Raw genomic sequence first — 24110 nt, 5'->3', positions numbered from 1 at the left:
CCCCTGAAAACCTGCTTGACACAAATACGGATTAGTTAAACATGAGTGGTCTTAGGAGTGTGTAACTGGCCTGCAACTCGTTTACTGTGAATTTTGTTTGTAAACTTTTACATGTTTGGTTTTCGGGACAGTTCTATCAAGTTATTTGAAGAAAAAAGGCCAGCAACACTGGTTAGTTACAATTTGGAGTAGTTTAGTAATTGGGGGTAGTGAGTGCATGACTAATTCATATAATGTTATTCCACTGATGTGGTTAGTATTGGTGTGAATAGTTGCTAGGGGACTAGGTTGCATTGCTGTTTCTGGACATGTAGAATATCTCCTTTCACGCTGAAGAATGTAAAATAGACTTTGTTTGACTGACCGCGGGATCACATTTGGTGATATATTATGTTTGTAGGGCTTCACTGTGCACGTTTGGGGGTGTGACAGGGAGACCTAAGAGTGAATCTGGCATGGAGTGCGTCCAGCAGAGCAGACTCAGAGTCTCGGAAGTTGTATCTTAGGGATTTCTGTCCTCTTCTGTGAGGAAAGTGTTTTTATATGGCGTGGTTGTATTACCTCAGCATTTAATAGGCTAACCTACCCATCTTGGGTCCAGTCAGGTTCATTTGCAAAACCTTAGCTCAGCAGTATGTAGCTGTAGCTTTGAGCAGTCATGCTTTGTCAAAGAAACTTAAAGGGCTAACAGGTCCCCTCCTTCCTAATGACAACCTTTTGCAAAGTATGCCATCTAGCTACCCCAGAATGCAATATTCTGCCCGGTTGCATGATGGCAGAGCCCTTGGAGGTGAGTCCGTCTACCAGAACAAAAGAGCAGACGCTCTCTGTGTGTCCACCTTTTGCCGTTCAGAGGTGGGTTCCTGTAGGAAGTTGGCTCTGTATATACTATATCAAAATGAGATATAGTGTGCACAGAGTCCAGGAGTTCCCCAGAGGCTTGACAGAGACAATAATAGAATATACTAATGCTCTATTTGTGGTAGCGCGGTCGAGCAATTAGCCTTATCAGAGGGTAGTGTTATGCATTTGTTGTACACACACACAAGCAATAGAAGAAACACACACTCAATGACTTAACTCCAGACCAATAGGTTTTTTAATAGACAAATATCCTTTGTTAATTTATTTCTAGAACCACAAGATTCAGTTTGCAGGTAACTACATAAAATGAAAGGTACTTTGCATAGTAATACTTAGAACTTTGAATGGAATCAACAATGTATACAGTTTTCTTAAAAATAGCAAAAAGCTATTTTAAAAGTGAACACTGCAATTTTCAACAGTTCCTGAAGGCGGTAAGTAAAGTACAGTTTCTGAGGTAAGTAACAGACTTACAGGTTTAGTCTCCAGGACAGAGATAGCCCACTGTTTGGGGTTCAAGATATCCCCAAGCACCCAGCACCAGCACCACGGGGTCGGTTAGGTGTAGAGGTCAAACAAGAGCCAAAATAACGTGGGTCCCCATGGAGACAGGAGGTACTCCAGTACCGGTCTGCTTGCAGGTAAGTACCCGCGTCGTCAGAGGGCAGACCAGGGTGGTTTAGAGGAGCACTGGAGGGGCCCCAAGTAGGCACCAATCCCACACCCTCAGTGGCACAGGGGCGGCCGGGTGCAGAGTGCAAACAGGGCGTCGGGTTTCCAATGCAACTCTATGGGGGACCCCGGGGGTCACTTAGGTGCTGCAGGCAAGGCACAGGGGGGCTTCTCAGGCAAGCCACTGACTGGATAGGGAGGAGGGCCGCCTGCTGGTCATAGCTGCACCGGTGGTCGGTTTCTCTCGAGTCTGGGGGCTGCAGGTGCAGTGCTTCTCCAGGCATCGGATATCTTCGTCCCGGGCAGTCGCGGTCAACGGGGTCCTCGGGATTCCCTCTGCAGGTATCGTTGTGGAGAGGTCAGCCCAGGGCTGGACACTCGGTCAGAATCACCTGGGGATCATCTCTGGCTAGTTGGGCCTGCTGGACACGTGCCGTGGGCGTCGGGTGGTTTAGGACTCATGCTTCTGGAGTGAGTTGGGAGTCCTTTAGAAGCAGTTTCTTCTTCCTTCTTGTTGGACAGGTCTGCTGTCCACGGGTTTCTTGGTCCTCTGCGATGCAGGCTGTCCCCTTGAGGCTTTTCAGGGGTCGCTGGACCTGCAGAACGCGTAGCTCCTCTTTTGCAGCTTTTTGAAGCAGGAGACGGGCCAGTAAGGCTGGGGCCGAGTCAGTTGTTGTCTCCTTCTCTTCTCTGCAGGGTTTTCAGCTCAGCAGTCCTTCTTTCTTGAGGTCTTCAGCAATCTGGTGAGCTGGGTTCAGGGGGGCCCTTAAATTCTAAATTATGGGGAACGTCAGGGTCAGTAGCCAATGGCTACTGTCCCTGAGGGTGGCTACACCCTCCTTGTGCCCACTCCATTTGGGGAGGGGGGCACATTCCTATTACTATTGGTCCCAATCCTCCAAAGCAAGAGGGAGGATTTCTCAAGGAGGGGATCACTTCAGCTCTGGACACCTTAGGAGTGGTCCTGGCTGAGGGGGTGACTCCGCCTTGTTTTTCCTAATTTTCCCTCTAGACATGCCGCCAAACGTGGGGCTGTGTCCGGAGGGGGGTGGGGGGGAATGAGGCTCTCCACTAGATGGAGTGCCCTGGGGGCACTGTAATCCGAGGCTTGAGCCTTTGAGGCTGACCGCGAAGTGTTACAGTTCCTGCAGGGGAGGTGTGAAGCACCTCCACCCAGGACTGGCTTTGTTTCTGACCACAGAGTGCACAAAGGCACTCACCCCATGTGGTCATTATGGTGCTGTGGAGTTTATGACAAACTCCCAGACGATATACTTAAGATGGCTACACTGCACTTACAATGCCTAAGAAAGGACTTAGACACTGTAGGGGCATATTGCTCATGCAGCTATGCCCTCACCTGTGGTGTAGTGCACCCTGCCTTAGGGCTGTAAGGCTTGCTAGAGGGGTGACTTACCTATGCTACAGGCAGTGGTTTGTGGGCATGGCACCCTGAGAAGGGTGCCATGTAGACTTGGCCTTTTTCTCCGTACCAGTACACAAGCTGCAAAGCAGTGTGCATGTGCTGAGTGAGGGGTCCCCAGGGTGGCATAATACATGCTACAGCCCATCGAGACCTTTCCTGGCCACAGGACCCTTGATACCATGGGTACCTTTTACAAGGAACTTAACTGTGTGCCAGGGCTGTGCCAATTGTAGGAACAAAGGTACAGTTTTAGGGAAAGAATACTAGTGCTGGGGCCTGGTTAGCAGGGTCCCAGTACACTTTCAGTCAAAGTTGGCATCAACACTAGGCAAAAAGTGTGTTGGGGGGTAACCATGCCAACAGTAGCATTTTCCTACAGTTTCCCTTTAAAGCTTGCCTTTTGGGCTCACATCCTGTTAGGCCTTCATGCCAGGGAGCGGTAATATCTCTTTAAACGCTGGCCCGTTGTGTTTTTTCCTAAGAGCAACAAATACACAAGGAGTATGGGGTATCTTATGGGTGCAAAATAAATTTAATTTGCCCTGGACTGTTTGCATATCCCGAACTTCGGGACTTATTCATGTGCCGGGAATGGTGTTGAGGGGAATCTTTCTTCACGGACTAGGTGGTCTCACACACTATATAGTGTCATGCTTCATCATATGACCACCTAGCCCCTTCTAGGTAGGATAATACCACCTGGACGGACTCAACCTCGTAGTTAAAGGAACTTAGAGGGAGTGCGGAGATAAAGGTTATCTGGATAGTGATGGGATCCAGTTGTGCTACAGAAAAGCTAAAAACACCTAATCAGTCACCTGTGTGATGATTCACCTTGATTAGTGGTGATTACTGGTGAGATTAAAAGAAAGAAGTGGGACGCTTCTAGAGGGTAATGGCTCGAAGAGTCACCTACTATTTACTGGCCAACATGTTTCTGCCCCCTAATCTCAGGCTAAAGGAGGTCTAGGGGCATTCTTAAGGGCCTCAGGATCCCTAGGTTCATGCACTAACGGGTCATGTACTAAGAACTAAAAAAGTGGCCTACATAAGTAGGAGGTGGCTGGAATTATGTAATGAAGATGGGCCTACCTGTGGATTACTTAACACGAAGGGCCCTATGATTGAAGGGCAATTGGCCCCTGCTCTAGGGGAGGGGTAGTGTTCCCTTGTAGTCACACTTCTGTCAAAAGGGTGACACTCACTGGCGCACCTAGTCCGAATCCCTCCGCAGCCATGTGCCTGTCAGAGCACTGGCATTGAGGTTTGGTTAGCTGGCCTCAGTGCCCCTTTAGAGTTGAAAAAACAGCAGCATCAGTCCTAAACGTTGGGGGTGATCATGCAAAAAGAGGTTTTTCCTTGCGATTGCAGTACAGGTGGGGTTTGTGGGACCACTTGAAGGTGCACGTTATGGCTCCTCATTGGGTAAAAGTTGTAGTAATACCACCTGCAATATCATTTGTGTGTTAAATACTATCTGGTGCAGAAGGAAATAACTAGACTAAGCAGTAATATTCATCAAGTTACAGCTGGGGATAAGCTACAGTTGACAATGTAAGCACAACCACCAGCAGTAATTACATTACCACTAGGAATCATAGGGAGTCATTACGACCCGGTAATGTTGCGTCCGTACCGCCAACAGGCTGGCGGTACGGAGACCCTCATTACGACCACGGCGGTAGCGCTGCGGTCGCACCACTGGGGCCGGCGGTTTCCCGCCGTTTTAGCCCCGCGGTGATAATCCGCCAGGGCAGCGCTGCCCTGGGGATTTTGACCCCCCTACCGCCAGCCTGTTTCTGGTGGTTTGCACCGCCAGGAAGAGGCTGGCGGTAAGGGGTGTCCTGGGGGCCCCTGTACTGCCCATGCCACTGGCATGGGCAGTGCAGGGGCCCCCTAACAGGGCCACGGGCAGCTTTTCACTGTCTGCATAGCAGACAGTGAAAAGCGCGACGGGTGCAACTGCACCCGTCGCACGGCCGCAACACCGCCGGCTCCTATGTTGCAGCCTCATCCCCGCTGGGCCGGCGGGCGTAAACTTGGTTTGCGCCCGCCAGCCCAGCGGGGATGTCGTAATGGGGTCCACGGGAGTGTGACCGCATTGGCGGCCGCACAGCAGTTACCGCTTGGCGGGCGGCAGTAGCCGCCTGCCAAGCTCATAATGACCCCCATAGTCTCTTTAATATGCTGTGCCTAATATTTATGAGCGAAATGGCCTAAATTGTAATTTGCTCCAAGTTGTTCTTAAAACAGGCTGTGGTGACAAACTGTAAATTGTCCATTATTTCTCAGAACTCGAGGTAGAGTGAGTTGCCATAGTCAAGCCGTAGGTAGTTCCTACTGCTACTGGTCAGCCCTGTGCAGGGTTCCATTGGAGTATTCACGTGTTCAGTATGGAAGTCGAGTCTGTTTTTGGATTGAGGTTGACCCCTCACAGAACACAGGTAGGTAGCTGTGAGTAGGTGACTGAATTAGTATGACTGGGTAATATGTCTGTGTGGGAGGGCAAGGTGTTACCTAGTGGTATTTTAATATGTTCTGATAGCTGGGAGTTCATAAAACATATTCCTATATCGCTCAGGGGAGCCTGTGATCCATTACTGATAAAATCTTCAGGGTCTCATGGTAGGGCTTATAAATGCATTGAAATAAGTAAACTATCAGGTAATTTGCAAAGTGAAATTGGGTTTGCATGTCAGTTGTCAGAATGCTTTATATTTCCTGTGCACTACCAGAGATGATGTAGGTGCACTTTTGTTCTTAAGTAACCACAAATCTTTCATTTATGCAGTCTCTGCAGAACAACGGTGCTGTGGTGGCCATGACTGGCGATGGGGTGAATGATGCAGTGGCATTGAAAGCTGCAGATATTGGAATTGCAATGGGACGAACTGGAACAGATGTGTGTAAAGAAGCAGCTGACATGATCCTAGTTGAGGATGATTTTCGGACCATTTTGTGAGTGAGACACAATCTTTTCTAAGGAAAACAGTTTGCTATCTTACTCTTCAAAACACATTAGATTTGTTGATAATGGAGGTTATTTAGGTTTTCTGTGGCAAGTACAAAACTTTGGAAAAATCATTAGTACTTAGAAAGCTTTGTTGACCCAACAGGGCACTCCTGAATAGAACTAGTGGAAATATATTGATTCACATTTCCACAAAGCTTAATTTGTAATTAGTATAATATCTTTTGTAGCCAAATTAGTAAATTAATTCAGTTCATAATTTTTGGTAAATCTTTTAAAATCATCCCAGTACAAATAGATATAATTTTGTGCTAAACAAACGAACAAAGGAAAATGTCCCATGATTGACCAGAGCAAGAATCATTTGCTAAAATCTCTAGAGATTGTTTCATTAACATTAAACCAAACAACTTTAAAACATAAAAAGGTAAATAATTTTTTGTTCCGGACCAGATTGATTAGCCCTGAAGTTCTTCCTTTTGACTTGGGGCCTGCTTTAGATATCGGCGGATGGGTTACTTCATCACAACAGCAACGGATATCTGGTCCAATTTCGGTGGATGGGATATCAGTCACCGTTGTGACAGAGTAACCCGTCCGCTGGTATCTAAGTCAGGCCCTTAGTATCCTTCTTGCTTTTCAGTGATCAGTGTGTGCGATAACGATTCATATTACTAACACGTTAATTTCACTAGGTAGCAAATAAGCTGGCCATCCGCCCCTTCATGGAAACGTGAATCAATATATTTCCACGAGTTTTATTCAGGAGTGCCACATTGGGTCAACAAAGCTTTCTAAGCCGTACTAATGATCTGCCCCTCCAGTATACTCGGACTCTGCATCTTTATAACCATCATATTCTGGTATTGGAAGATTGGTCGCAATAGGATTTTCAGTTCTTTGAGCAGGAATGGACAAGGCAAAATAAGATGTGTTAACAATTCCATTTTATCTCCACATAATCTGCTACACCAGCAGAGAAAATTCGCATTACCGACCCTTCCTATCCTCAATTCAGCAATAGTCTTTTGGGACCTGTCCTGTTATGTTTCAATAAGGTTTCTGTGTTCTCTCCACAAGTGATTAGCTTGATTTGTTTTCTTATACACAGTTTTTAATGTCAGTATAGCAACTTCATTAATCAAATATTTGGCTGTTTCAGATTATTTTAAGATTATAATTGGTTTGATTTTAGCCAGGAGGATGTTTAGTTGTAGGATGAATTGTTGATCTCCTTCCAAGTTATAGAGTTTAGTGACCCTAGAAAACTTTGCTCATTAACTTATCTAATCAATCATTTAGTTTTCTTCCAAAAGTAATGGTTCTGTAGGTCATCGAGTGAGTATGTTTTGCAGAAGACAGAATTGAGATGGCTATGGAATTTATAAGATTAACAAATAATCCCCCTTAAAATTCCTGTTGTAACAAAGTAACTTCACATTTCTATATGTGTAAATGGGTTTTGCACCTACCCTTCTCTCCTGCTACACCCCACGTAGTGGTGGGAATCTGCCTGATCTGTAAGTCTTTCTCCAATTGTCCAAGTAAAATGACACCTAAGATAATTAGTTTTGTTTTGCTAATATTCACTATTAGGTTGTTCCTTCGGTTATATGTGTTTAATTTGTCAAGAGAATGTTTCTATCCGACCAGAGTTGGGTCCAGGATATCTATGTTACCACGTACCTAAGCACAGACATGTTTTTGAGGCCCAATTTAGTCAGGAAGTTTGTGCATAAAGGATCCCCCATGTCAGCTGCATATAAATTACATAAAAGAGGGGCCCAGTACACTTCCTTGCTTAAGACCCAATTAATTCCTACCACCCTGCGTTCTCCCACTTGTCCTGATCCTACATCACTTGTGTGGGTAGGCCTAGCGCACACAACAGGAAAGCATCAAACCAAGGTTGAATTAGGAGTCTTGTGGAGCGACTTGAACAGTGCAGATCCCTTGTGACGATAGCACCTAGAGTTAGCAAAAATCGATGTATTTGCTTATAAGCAATTCAAATTTATTAGTGGAATAAATTCTTATTTTTGTGGGTTTCAATCCGAATTTTCTATTTTTGATTTTCAGCCGCTGATTTCAAACCAGCAGTGATTGGTATATGTGTGCCTTTTTGTCTTACAGGTCTGCCATAGAGGAGGGAAAAGGAATTTATAATAACATCAAAAACTTTGTTAGATTCCAGCTGAGCACGTAAGTTTGCTTGTGAATGTCTGCAACTAGAAGTTTGATTCAGCTTTGAAAATAAATTAATATATTTATATAGCTTATACTTAGCACAACTGGATAATCGCTGGGTATTATCCAGCTGAGACAGTCGAGGTTCTAGGTGCTTTGGAAACATCAAACATTGAAGTTTAATCTTTAACAAAAAGGCCTTTAAAAACTATGTCTGTGGAATCTTGCAATATGAATGCCATGATAATCCTCCCAGTAACTCTACCTCCCCACACAAGTTAATACCAGCGTAACAGTAACTCCAGGGGGTGCAGTTGCTAGGGAACTGACAGTGGGACACTGAGGCGTCCTTTAGGGATCAGGAATTACTGGCAGTATCACAATTCTGTCTCTGATTCCCCTGGTAATTCCTTATTTTGGCCAAAGGGTTTTCCTGGGCATTTTCGGTTGTTTTGAACCTCAAAGCTCAGGGTGAAAATAAACAAAACCACTTTGTTACCACAAATGTCACAACTCAGATGAGCAAATAAGTGCAGTTACTGGTCGCTTTAGAACTAAAAGTAGCCTCTTTTTCAGAACCAAAGTGTTAAAAGTAAAAAATGTTGAATGACCTTTCACATTGCTTTGTGTTTTCAATTCTTGTCAACAAACATACCTTACTCCATCTCCCTTGCCACTGCCCTCTGTCTTTGTAGATCACACCTTGTGATTACGTTTCTTCAAAGTTAACAGTCCTCTCCTTTATTTCTCCCTGCTGTCCAGCTGTGGCTAACTAATTCCAGCTCTGTCTGCACCCCTTGCAGCTTACTTCATTCACAGTCTCCTTTGTTTGCAACAGCCAGCAAACGTGTTCCAATCAGCAATGTTTTCATAAAGTTTTCTGTGTAAGGAAATTGAACTCGTCCAAAAGATGCAGAAGGCCGAAATTGTGCCTGCTTTACATTTGGAGTAATTTGCCACCACAAATGCCATTATCAATGTGCATCTGCCAATGACCTCATATGTTAAATATACAATAAAATTGTGATCCAATGTGATTCTGCAAGGATGGTGGTTTTCATTTTTAGAGATTAATTGTATTTTGAAGTTAATTGCAAATGCCATATTCAAGTGGGTGAACATTCCCTTCCTCACTGAGATTTTTGCTACAAAAACCTATCCAGAGCTCTTGGTCTCTGGCTCTAAAGAACATTTTTTTTTTTAAAGGACTTCAACAAAACATTGAAACTGACGTAAAAGGCCTATATGTTTGAGGCATATAACCATTCTCATTTCCTCTTCCACTTGCACTGTAATGGAGGATTCGTTTTGTGTGATTCAAAGTGGGTGTATTTCATCAAAATGCTTCATGTTTATCCATACCATGGCAAACTGAATTGATTCAGTGATTTTTGCTGGGAGGACGAGCCGTACTCCCTGCCTACAACTATTTGAAGGGTAAATAAAGGTCAACTAAGATGTAAATTTATTCGTAGGGGGATTCAAAGCAGGTCAAATCTGTTTGCCTGGACCTATGGATTGGAACCTGGGTTATGTTTTACATTCCGTGAAATACTGCTATATTAAGCTAAGCCCATCCCACAATTAAACATCTCTAAAGCTGTTGTGGGCTCATTGTCTGGACTATTGTTTGTGCAAGTCTCTTCAAGGTCTGTCATTCACCTGCATCTGCAATCATGCCCTGCTGGCTCTATATCATGTCTTTATCTCACTAGTTTTTGTTCTCACACTGTTTGCTAGATTGAAAGTAATGCCGGAGTGGTACTTCCAAGTGACTGTTAGTTAGCTGCCTTACTTTTACTGAAAGGTCTGAGATGAAAACCAAGTTGAGGTTATGACTGAACCCACTGACTAAATATGTTCATGGTGCCATGATTAAGATGGATGTATCAGGGGTCTGGCAGCTTGAGGCATCCTTTTGACTGATCTATGTATTCAAATTGTTAGTCACCAGTAAACCGTATGTCAGGAAAATCTTCAGTTTCCACTAATGAAATTGATGAGGAGGATGTTGGAGCGTATTTGGCTAAGGCGACTTAGACATTGGTATCACAGAAGTGAAAGAAATATCTATTTCTACATTTTTTTGCCACAAAAGACACCACCACCCCTGGAAGTGAGGTGGACATGCAGTCTTATATCCAGGAGGACATAATGTGGCAGCAGTGGACAGTTGCCTGCACCCAGCCGAGTTTCAGTGATTATCAAAAAGTGAGATTTCCCAGTGTTCAGGGGGAAAATTTCTAAATAGTTGATGACCTATTTGAAGTGGCAAATCTCCAGCCTGTACAATTCTAAGAACAACTCAACGAAAGGATAACATTTTTTTGAGGGAATTGTGGATGTGCTCAGACTGACGTGCCTTAAATTTACTAGGGCCTGGCTGGGGGCTTGTCTGTAGAACTGGTTCTTAATCTTTTGACCTGTGTGTAGGAGGCTGGCTCAGTATGTGGTGTGCATCTATAGGTGAGGCACCCTGTACTGAGTCCAGGCAACCCTTTCTGATAGTGTAGCTGGCTCTAGATAGCCAGAGCTCTAATAGGGGTAGCTGTGGAGAGCAGCTAAGACTTATCCAGGAGGGTGTAAAGTGGTTGCAAATACCACAGAGGTCAGTAAGTGGAGTACACACAAGAAAAAACCACACCAGTGTTAGCTTTTTTTAAAAATATTTATTATAACACACTAAAACCCCAAAGGTAAGTAGGTAGGATTCCACAGGCCCCCATGTACAGAGTAGTAATCTCGGGTTAGTGGCCTTAAGCTAACATTGGGAAGTCGCAGTTGGAACCTTTGCGTTCCAGGACCCTTCCCAAAGGACCCAGAGGAAACCTGTTGGGACAAGAGAGGGTGGATAGTGCCCCCACCCGTGGATACCAAGAACAGTAGAGTACCTACACCAGGGAGCCCAGGTGCATACAGGGTGAAGTTGTGTCAGAACCTCCTGCTGAAATCATTGGGGATCTTTGTTGTCCAGCTGCTGTCGCAACCTGTGTACCATGTCGGTGGAACCCAGGCGTGGATTCTGGAAGAAGAGGACGTAAGGAGATAAGGAAAGAGTCCAGACCACCCGGAGGTGCCCAGGCGGTGCAGGAGGTCAATGCCCTCCTTCTCGGTGATGCTTCCCGTTGGATGAAGAAGGGCAGCTGTGGAATCCAGGCGATGCAGGAGGATCCCAGGAACTGTCCCACGCCATTGTTGAATTGCAAAGCGGTCCATGGTCAGCGTGACCACCATCAAGCCTTGGCAAATGCAGAGAAGCGTTGCACAGTGTTTGCAGGATTTGTAGGGACCAGCCCTCAGCAAGCAGGAGAGCCAGCAGGAATTGTTGGAGCCCCCCAGCAGGACCCTCTGGCAGCAGGCACTGGGAGGCTTCAGCAGCACAGCAAAGGCGGATGCCCGAGTTGCAGTGAGGATGTCATTCTTGAAGCTGGAGAGTGCTGGAGGCCGGGACGTCTTGGAGCTAGGAGGTCTTCAGACTGAAGAGCCAACAAACCTTGGCAGCAACAAGCAGATGCAGTACACAGGGGTTCCAGCCAAGCAGCTCCAGCAAGGGACCACAAACTCCCAGTTTTGAAAGGAAGATAGGTCAGACCTCTGGAGAGCCACAGAACCACCACTGTGTTGCAGAGCCTTGGAGAGTCCATGAGACAGCAGGATCCACAAGCCGGTCGTTGTTGAGGTGCCGGCGGATGCAGGAGAGTGGCTCCTTCACTCCAAGAGAGATTCCTTCTTTCTTTACTGAGTGCAGGCAGAGTCCCAGTGATTCTGGAGCAGTGGTTCCCAACCTGTGGTCCTGGGACCTATGGGAGTCCGCAGAGTCTTCTCGGGGTCAGCAACTGCTTACAAAATTAAATAATAATAACAGATTTAAAAAGTGTATATAAATACAGTGGCTAAATTACAATTGAACATTTTAAAAAATACTGTAAATGTCAAGGAATTTGAAATTGGAGGCTAAAAATTAAATTAGTGTCCTCAGATTGATTTGTGGGAGCAGTGCATCAATCAAAATATAGTACGGACGATGTGTGGCTTCATTTGAATTTAGAAAAGCTCCAGACTTCCTATTAAAATTATATTTGTTGTTTATATTTTTTAGCCAGTTAAATAAAACATATTATAATTTGTGCATGTTTGATGAATGCTTGTTTCTGTATTTTGTGTGTGTATTGTTTTGCATTAAAATAATCCACTATGTTTAGGTCGGGGTCCCCTGCTTCTCGTAATGACTGCGTGGAGCGGGCGGGTCCTGGATTCCGATAATGATTCAGTAATGATAAAGAGGGGGTCCCCAGAAGTCCAAAGGCTGGGACCCACCTATCAGAGGGGGTTAGGGACGTCACCTAGCTGCACTAACCATTCAGATGCTCCCAGGATCCCCTGCTCATCTCTTTTCCAAGATGGCGGAATAAAGTGGCCCCCTGGCAGAGCTCTGTGCATTTTCCTAGGGAAGGAGCTGGAACAGGGGTGGTCACGCCCCTATCCTTTGTGTGGTTTCGTGCCAGAGCGGGAACTGGGGGTTCCCGGACCTGTGCAAACCAGTTTATGTAAGGAGGGCAGCAAATGTGCCCTTCAAATCTGTCTGGTGGTGCTCAGAGGCACCCCCACCCAGCCCAGAGACACCTATTTCTAAAGAAGAGGTGGTCACACCTCTGGCTTACAGGAAATCCTTTGGTCTGCCTTTACCTGCCCAAGTTAGGCTCAGCAGCAGGCGGGCAGAACAGTGTCTTGGGTTGGCAGCAGCATGGACTGGCATACAGACCCTACAACACTGTATAGGCAGACATGGGGGATCCACTAGGGAGCCCCCAGAGTACATGGTATTGTGCAACTAGCATTGGAATCAGTGTAGTTGCATGATTTCGACATCTTTGATACCAAACATTCCTATGTTCGGAGAAGCCATTATGTAGTTGGACCACTTGTGTTGATCAGTGTCCACTACATGCCTCAAGATGGCTTTCCAGCACTTACAAAGCCCGGGGAATGGAGTCTGGGGTTGGTAGGGGCACCTCTGTTCACGCAGGGGTACCCTCACACTAGAACCTTGCACCCTGCCCTTGGGCTAAAGGGCCTACCTTAGGGGTGTCTTACAGGGTCAGAGTGTAGTAACCATGATATAAGGTAAGCCTTATATCTGGAGTGAGAGGTGCATGCACCATTTCACACAGACTGCAATGGCAGGCCCTTAGTCACAGTTTGCATGGGCTCTCATGGGGAGGGGGGGTCCATGGGGGACCCCTGGTGTACCAATGCACTAGGTACCTAAGTACCATATACTAGGGACTTACATTGGTGCATCAGTATGCCAATTGTAGGGTGTAAAAGTTACCTTATAACTAAATTTAGGGAAGAGAGCTCTGACACTGGGGTCCTGGTTAGCAGGGTCCCAGTATACTACAGTCTAAACACAGACACGAGGCAAAAAGTGGGGGTAACTGTGTCAGAAAAGTGCTATTTTCCTACATTGTGGACCCCAACTTAATCATTACTGGAATCCAGGGACCCCTACTGAATCATTATCCGAATCCAGGCACCCCCAATTGTTCATTAATGGAAGCCAGGGACCCCGTCTTACGCAGTTTTGATGGTTTCAACCTCAAAACAATACTCAAAAAGACAGAAACAAGCATTAATCAAACAAATATACGACTGATATCTTATTTAAGTTACAAACATTCATACAGCATTTAATTTTCATTTTAATGGTAAGGTTGGGGCTTTTCTAAATTCAACTAAGGCCACCCACATTACATACTATTTTCTTTTTGATGCATTTGCACTATTTCCACAAATCAATCCAAGGACACCAACTTAATCTTTAGCCTTAATTTCAAATTCCTTCACATTTACGGAGCATTTTTGAATCTTCAATATTACATGTTGCTTCTTTATTTATATACAATTTCTCAATCTGTTAATATTTTTAAAATGTCTATGGAGTCACATACCCGCTAGTAGGCATCAGGGTCCCCGGACTACAGATTACCAGCTCCTGCTCTACAGCATTTTTTTGTGGTAGCTTATTGAACTACAGGAGGTCTCTGTTGTAGCTGTCACTTTGCTAGTAAGAAGAACTGCAAACAATTAATGGTTCCACAATGAATGTGACTCAGTCTTCACACTATCAACTTTTTAAACCATGCAATGTCATTTGTAGCCTCTATGAAAGATTGTGACTTGCCCTGTTTAAAATTTTGCTGGGTTCAGCAGCAGGTGTGACTTACATTTCAGAGTGGCTTAGATATCAGAGATAACAATGCTGCTTTGGCTGCTGCATTGCTAGAGGTTCTGTCAATACCTTGACATCAAGAGGATGCCCTAAGGGTCTGGTCCTTATCACTGCAACACATCATAATACTAGTCACCCCAGTATCTCACACTGAATAAGACATCCACTATCTGATAGAGACAACTAGCCGCAGGTTCCTTATCTTACAATTGTCCCCCAGGCGTCATACTGGATCCAGGAAGTTTTTCCTCAGCAGTACCTCTGCGCGTCGGTAGAGGGCATTGAGCGACTCCGCAGCGACATCGTCCCCGGACATGACGTCAGCGAAGTTCATATATTCCCTCCGACGCACTGACGTCAGTTTCTTCTTTTCCGCGCAGTATCGCAGATCCAGTATAGCAGTACCTCTGGCCCTTTTGGCCTTTGTCCCTATTTTTTTTCCCTGTGTTTTTTTCCTGAAAAATAGTGTATATGCCTTCTTGGTTTAAGCCCTGTGGGTCCTGTACCTGAGAAATGTCGGTCACAAACCCCCATTCAGTGTGTTTGTGATGCCTGGGTTCTCATCACGACTCCGACGGCTATGATGCCTGACATCGTCTGAAGCCCAAATCCTTGAGAGAGCGTCGTATGAAGCTCCTGGCGGCACGGGCTACAAGTCGTCTTTCCGCCGCAGCAGAGTCCGTCGTCTTCCCGCCGCAGCAGAGTCCGTCGTCTTCCTCGCGGTCCCAGGAGCGTTCCAGAAGTCGTTCGCGTACCGGTGGTCCATCGGCATCTCCAAGAAAGTCTTCCTGGATGCCGTCATGCCCATTGGCGTCACCGCCCTCACGCTCTCCTCCAGTGTCCGCGCTCGATTCCATCCCTTCACTTCTGCCATATCCCAGCACCAGGCGACTCTGGACCAAATGCGGAACTACTACACATCCCTGCATTTCCATCTTTGGGCCTTCCCCTCCCTCTGGAGCGCCTTCAGGCCCTGAAGAGGTGGTGCGTGTTCTGACGGGGTCTTCGCAGGCGGTTTCAACCTCAGTGATTGTACTGCCCTGATGCCTTTGATCAGAGATGGTTAGCAGGCCGCTCGGCTCACGGTTCACACTGGCATGGATCCTGCTGATTCCGTGGGTCGGCTCATGGCTGCGTCTGTTGCCATATGTCGCAGGGCTTGGTTGTCCCCTTCTACTTTTTCTGCTTCTGTGCGGGATGCACTCCTTGATATGCCATTTGATGGCTAATCTCTTTTTGGTGCGCATGCAGATTCTGCCTTGCGCCGTTTTCAGGATTCTCATGGTGGGGGCTGATGTACCGTCCTCTTCTGGATCCACTCGCCTACAAGTCTTGATTTGCTAAGTTTCTACCAGAGGTGGGTTCTGTTTCATACCCCCCCCCACCCCCTTTTAATGTTAAGTGTTTCTTGCACTCTCTGGTTCTGGTTCGCTCCAGAGTATTCTCCTATTCTTATTTGATGCTTTAATCCATGTTGGGTTACTTGCACTTGCACTGATGGTGCTCTGCGCCCTTTTAAGGATGGGTGGACTAGTAGTTCTTACCTTGTACTCCACTTGCTTTTGGCGTGAGTTCCAAACCCACCCTTTCAGGATTGTTTAAATTTCGGCAGTGTCTTGCGGGGTAGAGCAGCAGCTCTACTTCTAAGGCATGGTCATGAGCCCTACTTAACGTTTGACAATCCCCAGTGGTGGGTCACCTCCCCCACCTCTTGGTCTTTTTATACCACGTATTGTGTTTCTCATTTTGTTGTGCATTCGGACAACGTTTGCCTCTTCCTTAGTTTGCGCCTAGGCTGATTGCCTATAGAATTGGGTATGACATTTGCCCTTTTGAGCTTTGTGGTGTAAGCTATTTGCTACATTTTCGTCCTACATCTTACCAAGTAAGGATATGTTCTTAAACTCCTCGGTGAGTCACGTCTTTCCTAACTTGTTTTAGGATTCCTGCCATTGGTGCTACCTTCCTACTCTTCTTCTGCATAAGGGTTTTCCCCATCTTTTCTTAGGGATCTGTATTACACCTTGTCTTTCTCTGCTTGCAGGCCCATATTGATGCCTTTTGCAAGACCAAACCCCACCCCATCTTGGGGGGTGTTGGAAGTCCATTATTTAGTGTTTATTTTTTTCACTAAAAAAAAGAAATCTCTATATATATATCATTAAAAAAAAATACAATTTTAATTCGAATTAAGGGAGTAGTACAATCCACCGGAAGGTTACACTGCCTCATTTCCATTTGTTCCCTTTCGGTTCATATCTGACTATTTCAACCTGTCATCTTCCCTCCGGTACATTCCTGGGCCTTGTAGTTCCACTGTGGTGTTTTACTCAGTCTTTCTTTCACACAGGATATTGTGTGTTCTGTTTGCAGCACTACATCTTCCAGAGGCTGTACCTTTTCTTTTCTTGACTATACAAGGGATTCCTTTGTTCTTATGTATGTTATTCTCGCGCCATGCTTTACCGTTTCCTCTCACTCCAGCAGGAGCGGTATACTGTTGGTTTTAACCCTGGGTTGTGCATGCTTTCTTACTGCTTTCTCTGTGGACTTCCTCTTTTCGTTCATTATCCACTGTGATCCCTTGAGATGTTTGCTCTCTCTTTATTACCATTGGCGGTATTCCTTCTAGTGTCACTGGTTGGTTGCATGTCTTCAGGTCGGTTGGTTCCACCCCCTTTTTGTGCACCCTTTCGGGGGTTGTTCCCTCCACGTGTGTCTCTTGCCTGCCTGTTCACCTGTTTACAGACACTGTGTCCTACAGTTCCTTCCTGGGCATTACATCTTTTATGGCTCAAGGGTGGCACTGTCTTTCTTCTATGCCCTAGGTGTTTTCCTCTTACACCTTCAATTTTTCTCAGACTAGCCAACGTTTTATCCTCCGGTTATTCTGACCCTCAGGATTTTCTGTGTCATACTCCCTTGTTCTTTGTAGTGAGGGTCTATTCTGAGCCTGTCACTATGACGTGTCTCCGTTTTCTTTGTTACTTTCCTGTCCTGGTCTTCCCTCTCTGGTTGCCATGGCTGGTCCGTTTCCTCTTCCATGGATTACATTGCTTTGCTTCTTTTTTCTAGTCTGTGCTTCTGTGTTGCACAGTTCTTTCGGACCCCTTTTGATCGGATGATTCTTCTGCCTTCCGTTCCCATGCATGGCCGCATTTGTTGCTTCTTCATGGCTGTTTTCGTTAACAGGGGTCCCTTCTTCCCCTTCATTTATTTTCTCAAGGTAATTCTTTGTATTGTATACACACGGAGACAACGGGTTCTTTTACCCTATGTTGTTCCATTTCCACTTCAAGGGTTCTGTCTTTAGCCCTTCTATAACGCCCTGCGTTATTGTGTACGTACACTCTGCACTTTTTGTGGGGGCCCTTTTTGGTCCCTTCAACTCTGTTAACCCATTGGGTTCTGGAGCTATTTTTCCCTGGTTCTTCTGGGGCACCGATTACTGCTTGTCTTGTACACTTTTGAGTGTTATATTTTTTTCCTTTAGTTATCGTGGCCTTCTGCCTTAGCTTCTGTGTTCTTCACATATATTTTCTGCTGGGGTGCTATGCTGTGAGATAGTTCTCGCTTACACATTACGCTAGTCATTGATACCCTTTTCGGTCTCTCTGACTTCTTCTCCGTCTATTCTTTTCACATTTTCTTTAACGTGTTTTTAGGTCATATCTCTTCAGGCCTATTGGACATGTTTACTCTTTCTAATTTGCCGCTGTTATTTGTGGCTCTGACTGCCCCATTTGTCGTGGCCACTGCCACGTTCCTTGTGGGGACTTTCCTTTTCAGTCCGTATTGATATGCCAGTCATTTTTTCCTGTGGGTAACATATTTATGCTCTCACCCTGTCTGTCTCATGCCTGGTTATTTCATCTTTGTTGCCAGGTTGTTGTTTGCGAGACTGATGAGATCCATTCGCATCCCTCCTCCTGGACTGGGGTTGCTTAACTATCTAATTCTAAGATAAAGAATATGCGGCTAGTTGTTTGTATCAGATGGACAAGTTCCTTACAATCAGTAATGCCTTATTTGGGAGAGACACAGACTAGCCGGAGATTCCTTTTTGACCCACCCATCCTCCCCATTTGCAAACCTTGTACTCTTCATTCTCGCTTGGGGTGATCTTCACTGTTCTATTGTTATTGTACGTCTTGCGATGTGTCCTTTCCTTTCTGGTTGGCATATAGAACAATTTCACCAACAGTTTCTCTTTGGCATCGCATTGTTCTGTGGCTTCTACTCACTGAAGAAACTGACGTTAGCGTGTCGGAGGAGGGAATATATGGACTCTGCTGACATCACGGTCCGGGGACAACCTCACTGCGGAGTCGCTCGACGCCCTCTACCCAGACTCAGAGGTACTGCTGAGGAAAAATTTCTGGATCCAGTCTGACGCCTGGGGGAGAATTCTAAGAAAAGTAATCTGTGGCTAGTCTGTGTCTCTACCAGATAAGGCGTTACAGAAGGTAGGTAACTTGTCCTGTAAAGATTTTACTGCCTGTTGCAAGTAATTATATCTATTTTCAATATGAGGAAGGAATCCTCCTCACCTGCTTGCATCCATATATCGTGATGGGTGTCCTTTACATACACTTAGCATTGAGATATTGAGATCTTCTGACCCTTACTACATGCGCTATTTTCTTTTTTTACTAATGCTTAGAATTGCATTCTGTAAAGACTATTTAAATAGCTCCCCTCTGTGTTTCTCACTCCTTTCTTACAGCTTGAGGCTTTTTCATATTCTAGTGTACGTTGGAGTGGATTATTCTAGGAGATCTTGTGAAGTTGACAGAAAATGTTGTATGATTATTGTGGTGTTACAAAGGGAAGTGGAATCATGTTTAGGTGTCTATAGGGTAAAAAGGAAAATAAATGTTAATTTTAGTAAATAGATGGGGCTTCTAGATAAATTGGTGTTGTGGTTTTATGAAGCCTGTTCCTTTCCAGCACAGACGGTTTACACAACTGTTTGCTTTGTTCAGTTAACTTTGGCCCTATGCATGTGTTTGCTTTTCACGTCACTTTGTAGAAGTCATAGTGAACAAGGTGGACAAAGTAAATTGATAATTTATAAACCATTTTATTAATTAAATGTGTTATGATGCTCACAGACATTTGCCTGGTGAGAAGGAAATCAGGCCATGCTTTTCATTTTTAAGGCTTGGGTGGAAATCCAGTTAATGGGAGTAATACAAGTTGTGTTACTTATGGAGAACCATTCACAGCTATAACTACATTCTATTAAATAACTAAACAAGTAATATATTAAAAAATAACCCAAATATTGGTGAGGTAAGCCTCAAGGATGTTTGTTTAGTTTACTTGTTAAGTGTTGCTTGTGACAGACATAAATATTTATAAACAAAAGAAAATGATTGATCCCCTTTTCTGCTTTGTTGCATTGTTGTCTTGAGATTTGTCAGGCAGAGATGGCATCACAGTAAATCTCAGCTTTGATTCCCTTTAGCTATGTATCCTCCTGTAGTAGGTTCTTGTTTTCAAAACAAGGGATCCTAGTTTTCTTTTAGAGTAAAAGTGCAATATCTTTATTCCCTTTTTTTTGTAGACATAGTTTCAATAATACTGCATGACATGGTAAAATGCCCTTTAAGTAATTCTTTTATGTAAGCTAGTCTAACATTAGTTCATTTCGCTTTGTTAGCAAAGAAAAGAGGAAGTGTGGTTAAGCTTTGAGAAGAATGTCAACTGGGTAATGGAATTTACATCAGCAATGTTATCCATCTTCAAGGTTAACCACACTTCCCTATGTCCTGCTCAAAATTACATTTAATAGGTCTGTATTAGAGCAGTAACACAGCATAACCCTCTTCTCTCCTCCAAGTGAAATTTTCTCATATCTGCAATATATATTAAGTCTATGTAATTTTAGCAGTACCTTTTATGGTTGACTATTTTATTTGTACTTTTCATATACTCAATTCCTGTGTCTTATGTCACACATCTGGCAATTCCTATCACACTTTTGGCAATTCCTATTTGTGCACAATATATTTTGCACCTTCATTCTTTGTGTTCACTTTCATTCGTTTTATGTTGCCACTCAGACTTCTATAATTGAATTTGGCTTTTTTGTTAGTAATTAGGATCCATTGATGTTTAAATGAAGGGAGTGTAGTACTACAGATTCTCATACTTAGCCATCAGAACATGTTTTTGTATTCATTTGGCTGACCAGTCATGCTTGTACTTATTCTGTTCAGTGAAGTAATATAAAGGTTGCAATTATCCAAAGATCACACTTAAACTTGTGTTTTTATCCCTCAGGAGTATAGCCGCCTTGACCTTAATTTCCCTTGCAACCTTGATGAATTTTCCAAATCCACTCAATGCCATGCAGATTTTATGGATCAATATTATCATGGATGGGCCTCCAGCACAAAGGTAAACATCATCATACGTTAGGCACAATCACAGCAGTATGTCTGCCAGGGTACTTCTTCATTTATAAATCAATGTAGTGATAGAACAAAAATGCAGCCCATAAAAGGATGAAAAGTGAGTATACATATGAATGTGCTTTCATATCATTGTGTAATTTGTTGTCCATTTCACACAAACTACAATGTTCATATGCTCTCTTTCTGAAAGGGACTTCTAACCAGAGATTCCTTACCTTAGAATTCTCCCTAGGTGTCAGACTAGATCCAGAAATTCTTGAGCAGTGCCTGCCAAAAGGTGGTGTTGATGGCTCCACGTTGACATAATCCATGCCGGAAATGACATGCGTTGTGCCTATATAGGCGCCTCCCCAGCACGCTGATTTCTTTCTGTGCCAACAGTTGTGAATCCAGAGAGCTGCCTCTGACCTTTTTGTTTTTAACCATGTTTTTTCAATGTTTGTCGAGCCCTGTTCTTTTTATTATACCAGTGTGTTAGGGACATGTCCCCTCCAAACCCCACAGGTTTTAAACCCTGTGGGGATTGTCACAGGAAATTTTCTGTGACAGACCTGCATTTAGTTTGTTTTGTGCCCTTTAAGGAGAAGGAGAGGCTCCACCAGTTGGATTAGAGGATAGCTCTTAGCTTTCATATAGATCGTGCTAAGGATCACTGCCTGGGTTATCAGCTGTTCAGTGTTTTTACTGGAGCGAAGAAGGGAAAAGCTGTTCAGAAAAGAACCATATCTCAGTGGATCATACTCAACACATTGGCGAGAAAGCAGTCCCCAGAAGGGTTGAGTGCTCACTCCACCAGAGCCAAAGAATCAAGCAGCTAATAGGACATCTGTCCACACGTTCCCAAAACATTATTGGTTGGGCAGCCATATTCCTCGGGACAGGCATTTCACACTTTCAGTCCTCCAAGACTTTTTGGTTTAGGTCAGTTCTCAGACACTATGCTGGGGAGCTTACTGGTTTGGTATCTATTCTAAGATGAGGAATCTGCGGTTGGAAATCTCTTCCAGAAGACCAAGTTATGTATCTTTGGTAATGCTTTTTCTGGTAGAGACTCTATCTAACTGCAGATTCCTTACCGCCCCTCCCACATTCCGGCACTGCGAAATGTTCCTCTTCCAAGGAAGATCTTTATATTCAGCACACCAGCCACAATTATTCTGGAGTGGCTCTGCCTCTGCAGTTATGGAAAAGTAACAACAGTAACTGACAGCTTGATGTGGTGGCACCTATGGAGCTCACCTCACATCTGGGGCAAAACAGCATCAATGCAGGGCTGTCTGTGGCACCAACTGGCTCACGGAGGTATTGTTCAAGAATTTCTGGATCCATTATGATGACTGTAGTGTAAGGAATCTGCGGTTAGAGTCTATATGAGAAAAGGTGTTACCAGAGGTACGTAACTTTTCCGTTGATGTGCTCTCAGGTTTTAATTCTTTTTTTAATGATCTTTTTATTGACTTTGATCAACCAAGCAGTAAAATGGCTTCCCAGCCGAGAACAACCATGTGAGGCATATCGGTTTCTAATACAGTAATGGTAATAGCAGGACCACCGTACATTGCTCCTTAAAACTAACCACCAACCTTTTATGTGAACAGATGATGATGTTACACTCATTCCATGATAAAACCCCTCTATATCAACCCTCCCTTCTTGGGCACACACTTATTTTATCCATTAGGGGTCGGTTTCAACTGCACCTTTCCACAGGCCCCATATTTTCTAAAATATACACGGGCAGCCCCTTGCCTGGTACACCAGTTTTTTCAGCCCTCATACACCAGTCTAAATTGGACTCTCAAGTCTGCAGTGCTGGGGTCTGATCCTGCCCCCCTAGACTGATTACATCCCGTCTCGTCACCCTCAGGACAGTATTACAAAAAAAAAGGGTATAACGGTCTAGGGCTTGTTCCTCCCAGAGGACCAGAGCTATTCGTTGCTGGTTGAGCTTCAGGGTGAATTCCAGGGCTCCTAACAGTCGATGACTTACTTTCCCCCAGAAAGTCTACATCCTAGGACACTCCCAGATGGTATGTAGTAGTGTACCTTCCTGTCCGCAACCCCTCCAACAAAGATCTGGACAATTGCTCCCCTTTCGGGAACAGTCTCATTCTCGTGAAATCCTCCAGGAGGAGCTGTTTCAATTGGATTAGTTGGAACTCAATTCCTATGGCCACGTCAAGGAGGTATCAGCAGGCCACCCCCCTGTCTTCGTCTTCCAGCCAGCCTAGGTCTTTTCCCATTTTTCCTCGCTGATGTTCAAGAAGTGGATGTTTTTATGTAGGAGAGTGAAGTATAGGTGGAACACCGTGTGACTGGCAAAGGCAGCTCCCAATACCCTGTATTGGAGAGGCAGCTCCTATGGGGCATCCTGTTGGGCCTCTATGTGATGCAGTGCGAGGCACATCATTTGCAGGTATCGCAGGCACTGGACCCTGGACATCTCATACTTGACTTGCAATTCCTTTAACAATATTTTCGTTTTCTTGCATGATATGACCCACCTTAGAAATTACCTGCAAGCCCCACTTTCTGTGGCTTTCTGAAAGGCAAAGACTCTACAGGACATCAGAATCCCACAGCAGGGTTTCTAATGTCAGTTTATCCGTCCAGCCAAGGACCTTGGTTGCAGCTTGCTGTATCTTAACAATCATGACCCTGGTGGCTGAATGAGATGGCGTCTTTTTCTCTCCCTATAAACACAGATGTACCCCTCCGGGTTCATAGACCGTCTGTCCACCGTCACCAAGTGCTTCTGCGGAGAGCCAAATGCCCAGTCGTTAACCACTTGCAGCTGTGTCACCTAATAATAGAGGAATAAGTCGGGAAGGATAATTCTGCCCTCCACTGACTTTCTTGTTAAGGACGACCATGCCATCCTCGATGTTCCACTCTCCCACAGTAGACCCTGTGTAGCATCTGAAACTGCCTGAAAGAAGCTGTCAGGGACCTCAAATTGGTTGCTCTGCAGGACTTTTGGCAGGTATATCATTTTATAAAGGGCTGTCTTGTCCATAACGGATAATGATCATTGCTTCCAACTCTATGCATCCGCTTTATAACAATCTCTAGGATCTTCTCCAAGTTTTCCGTAACAAAAAGATCCCGGTCCCTTGTGATAAATTTCCGGAGATATCTGAAGCATCGAGGTTTCCACGCTGGAGGGTGGTGCCAGGACCCCAGCCCTTTCTCAGACAATGGGAATGCATTGGACTTGTGCCAATTAAGTTTGAGTCCTGAGTAGGAGCCAAATACTGCCAGAATTTCCAGCACCCTGAGGACTGAGCGTTCTGGATCTGCCCCATACAACGTTATATTGTCTGCATATGATGAAAT

At 44.8% G+C, this 24110-nt stretch overlaps 1 protein-coding gene across 3 annotated transcripts in view; it reads left to right on the top strand.

Annotated features, from left to right (window-relative positions):
- The window catches only part of ATP2C1 (ATPase secretory pathway Ca2+ transporting 1), a 472867-nt gene that overhangs the window by 375204 nt on the left and 73553 nt on the right, over positions 1 to 24110 (top strand). For all 3 annotated transcript variants that reach the window (XM_069211924.1, XM_069211925.1, XM_069211926.1), the window contains 3 exons: positions 5754 to 5920; positions 8067 to 8135; positions 20641 to 20757. In XM_069211924.1, the coding sequence (XP_069068025.1) occupies positions 5754 to 5920; positions 8067 to 8135; positions 20641 to 20757 (353 nt within the window). The remainder of the gene's footprint in view (positions 1 to 5753; positions 5921 to 8066; positions 8136 to 20640; positions 20758 to 24110) is intronic.

The sequence above is a fragment of the Pleurodeles waltl genome, chromosome 10 (assembly GCF_031143425.1).
Source record: "Pleurodeles waltl isolate 20211129_DDA chromosome 10, aPleWal1.hap1.20221129, whole genome shotgun sequence".
In the NCBI taxonomy this organism is placed as follows: Eukaryota; Metazoa; Chordata; class Amphibia; order Caudata; family Salamandridae; genus Pleurodeles; species Pleurodeles waltl.
Note: the sequence above shows the minus strand (reverse complement) of the source record. Positions and strands in the feature narration are given on the sequence as shown.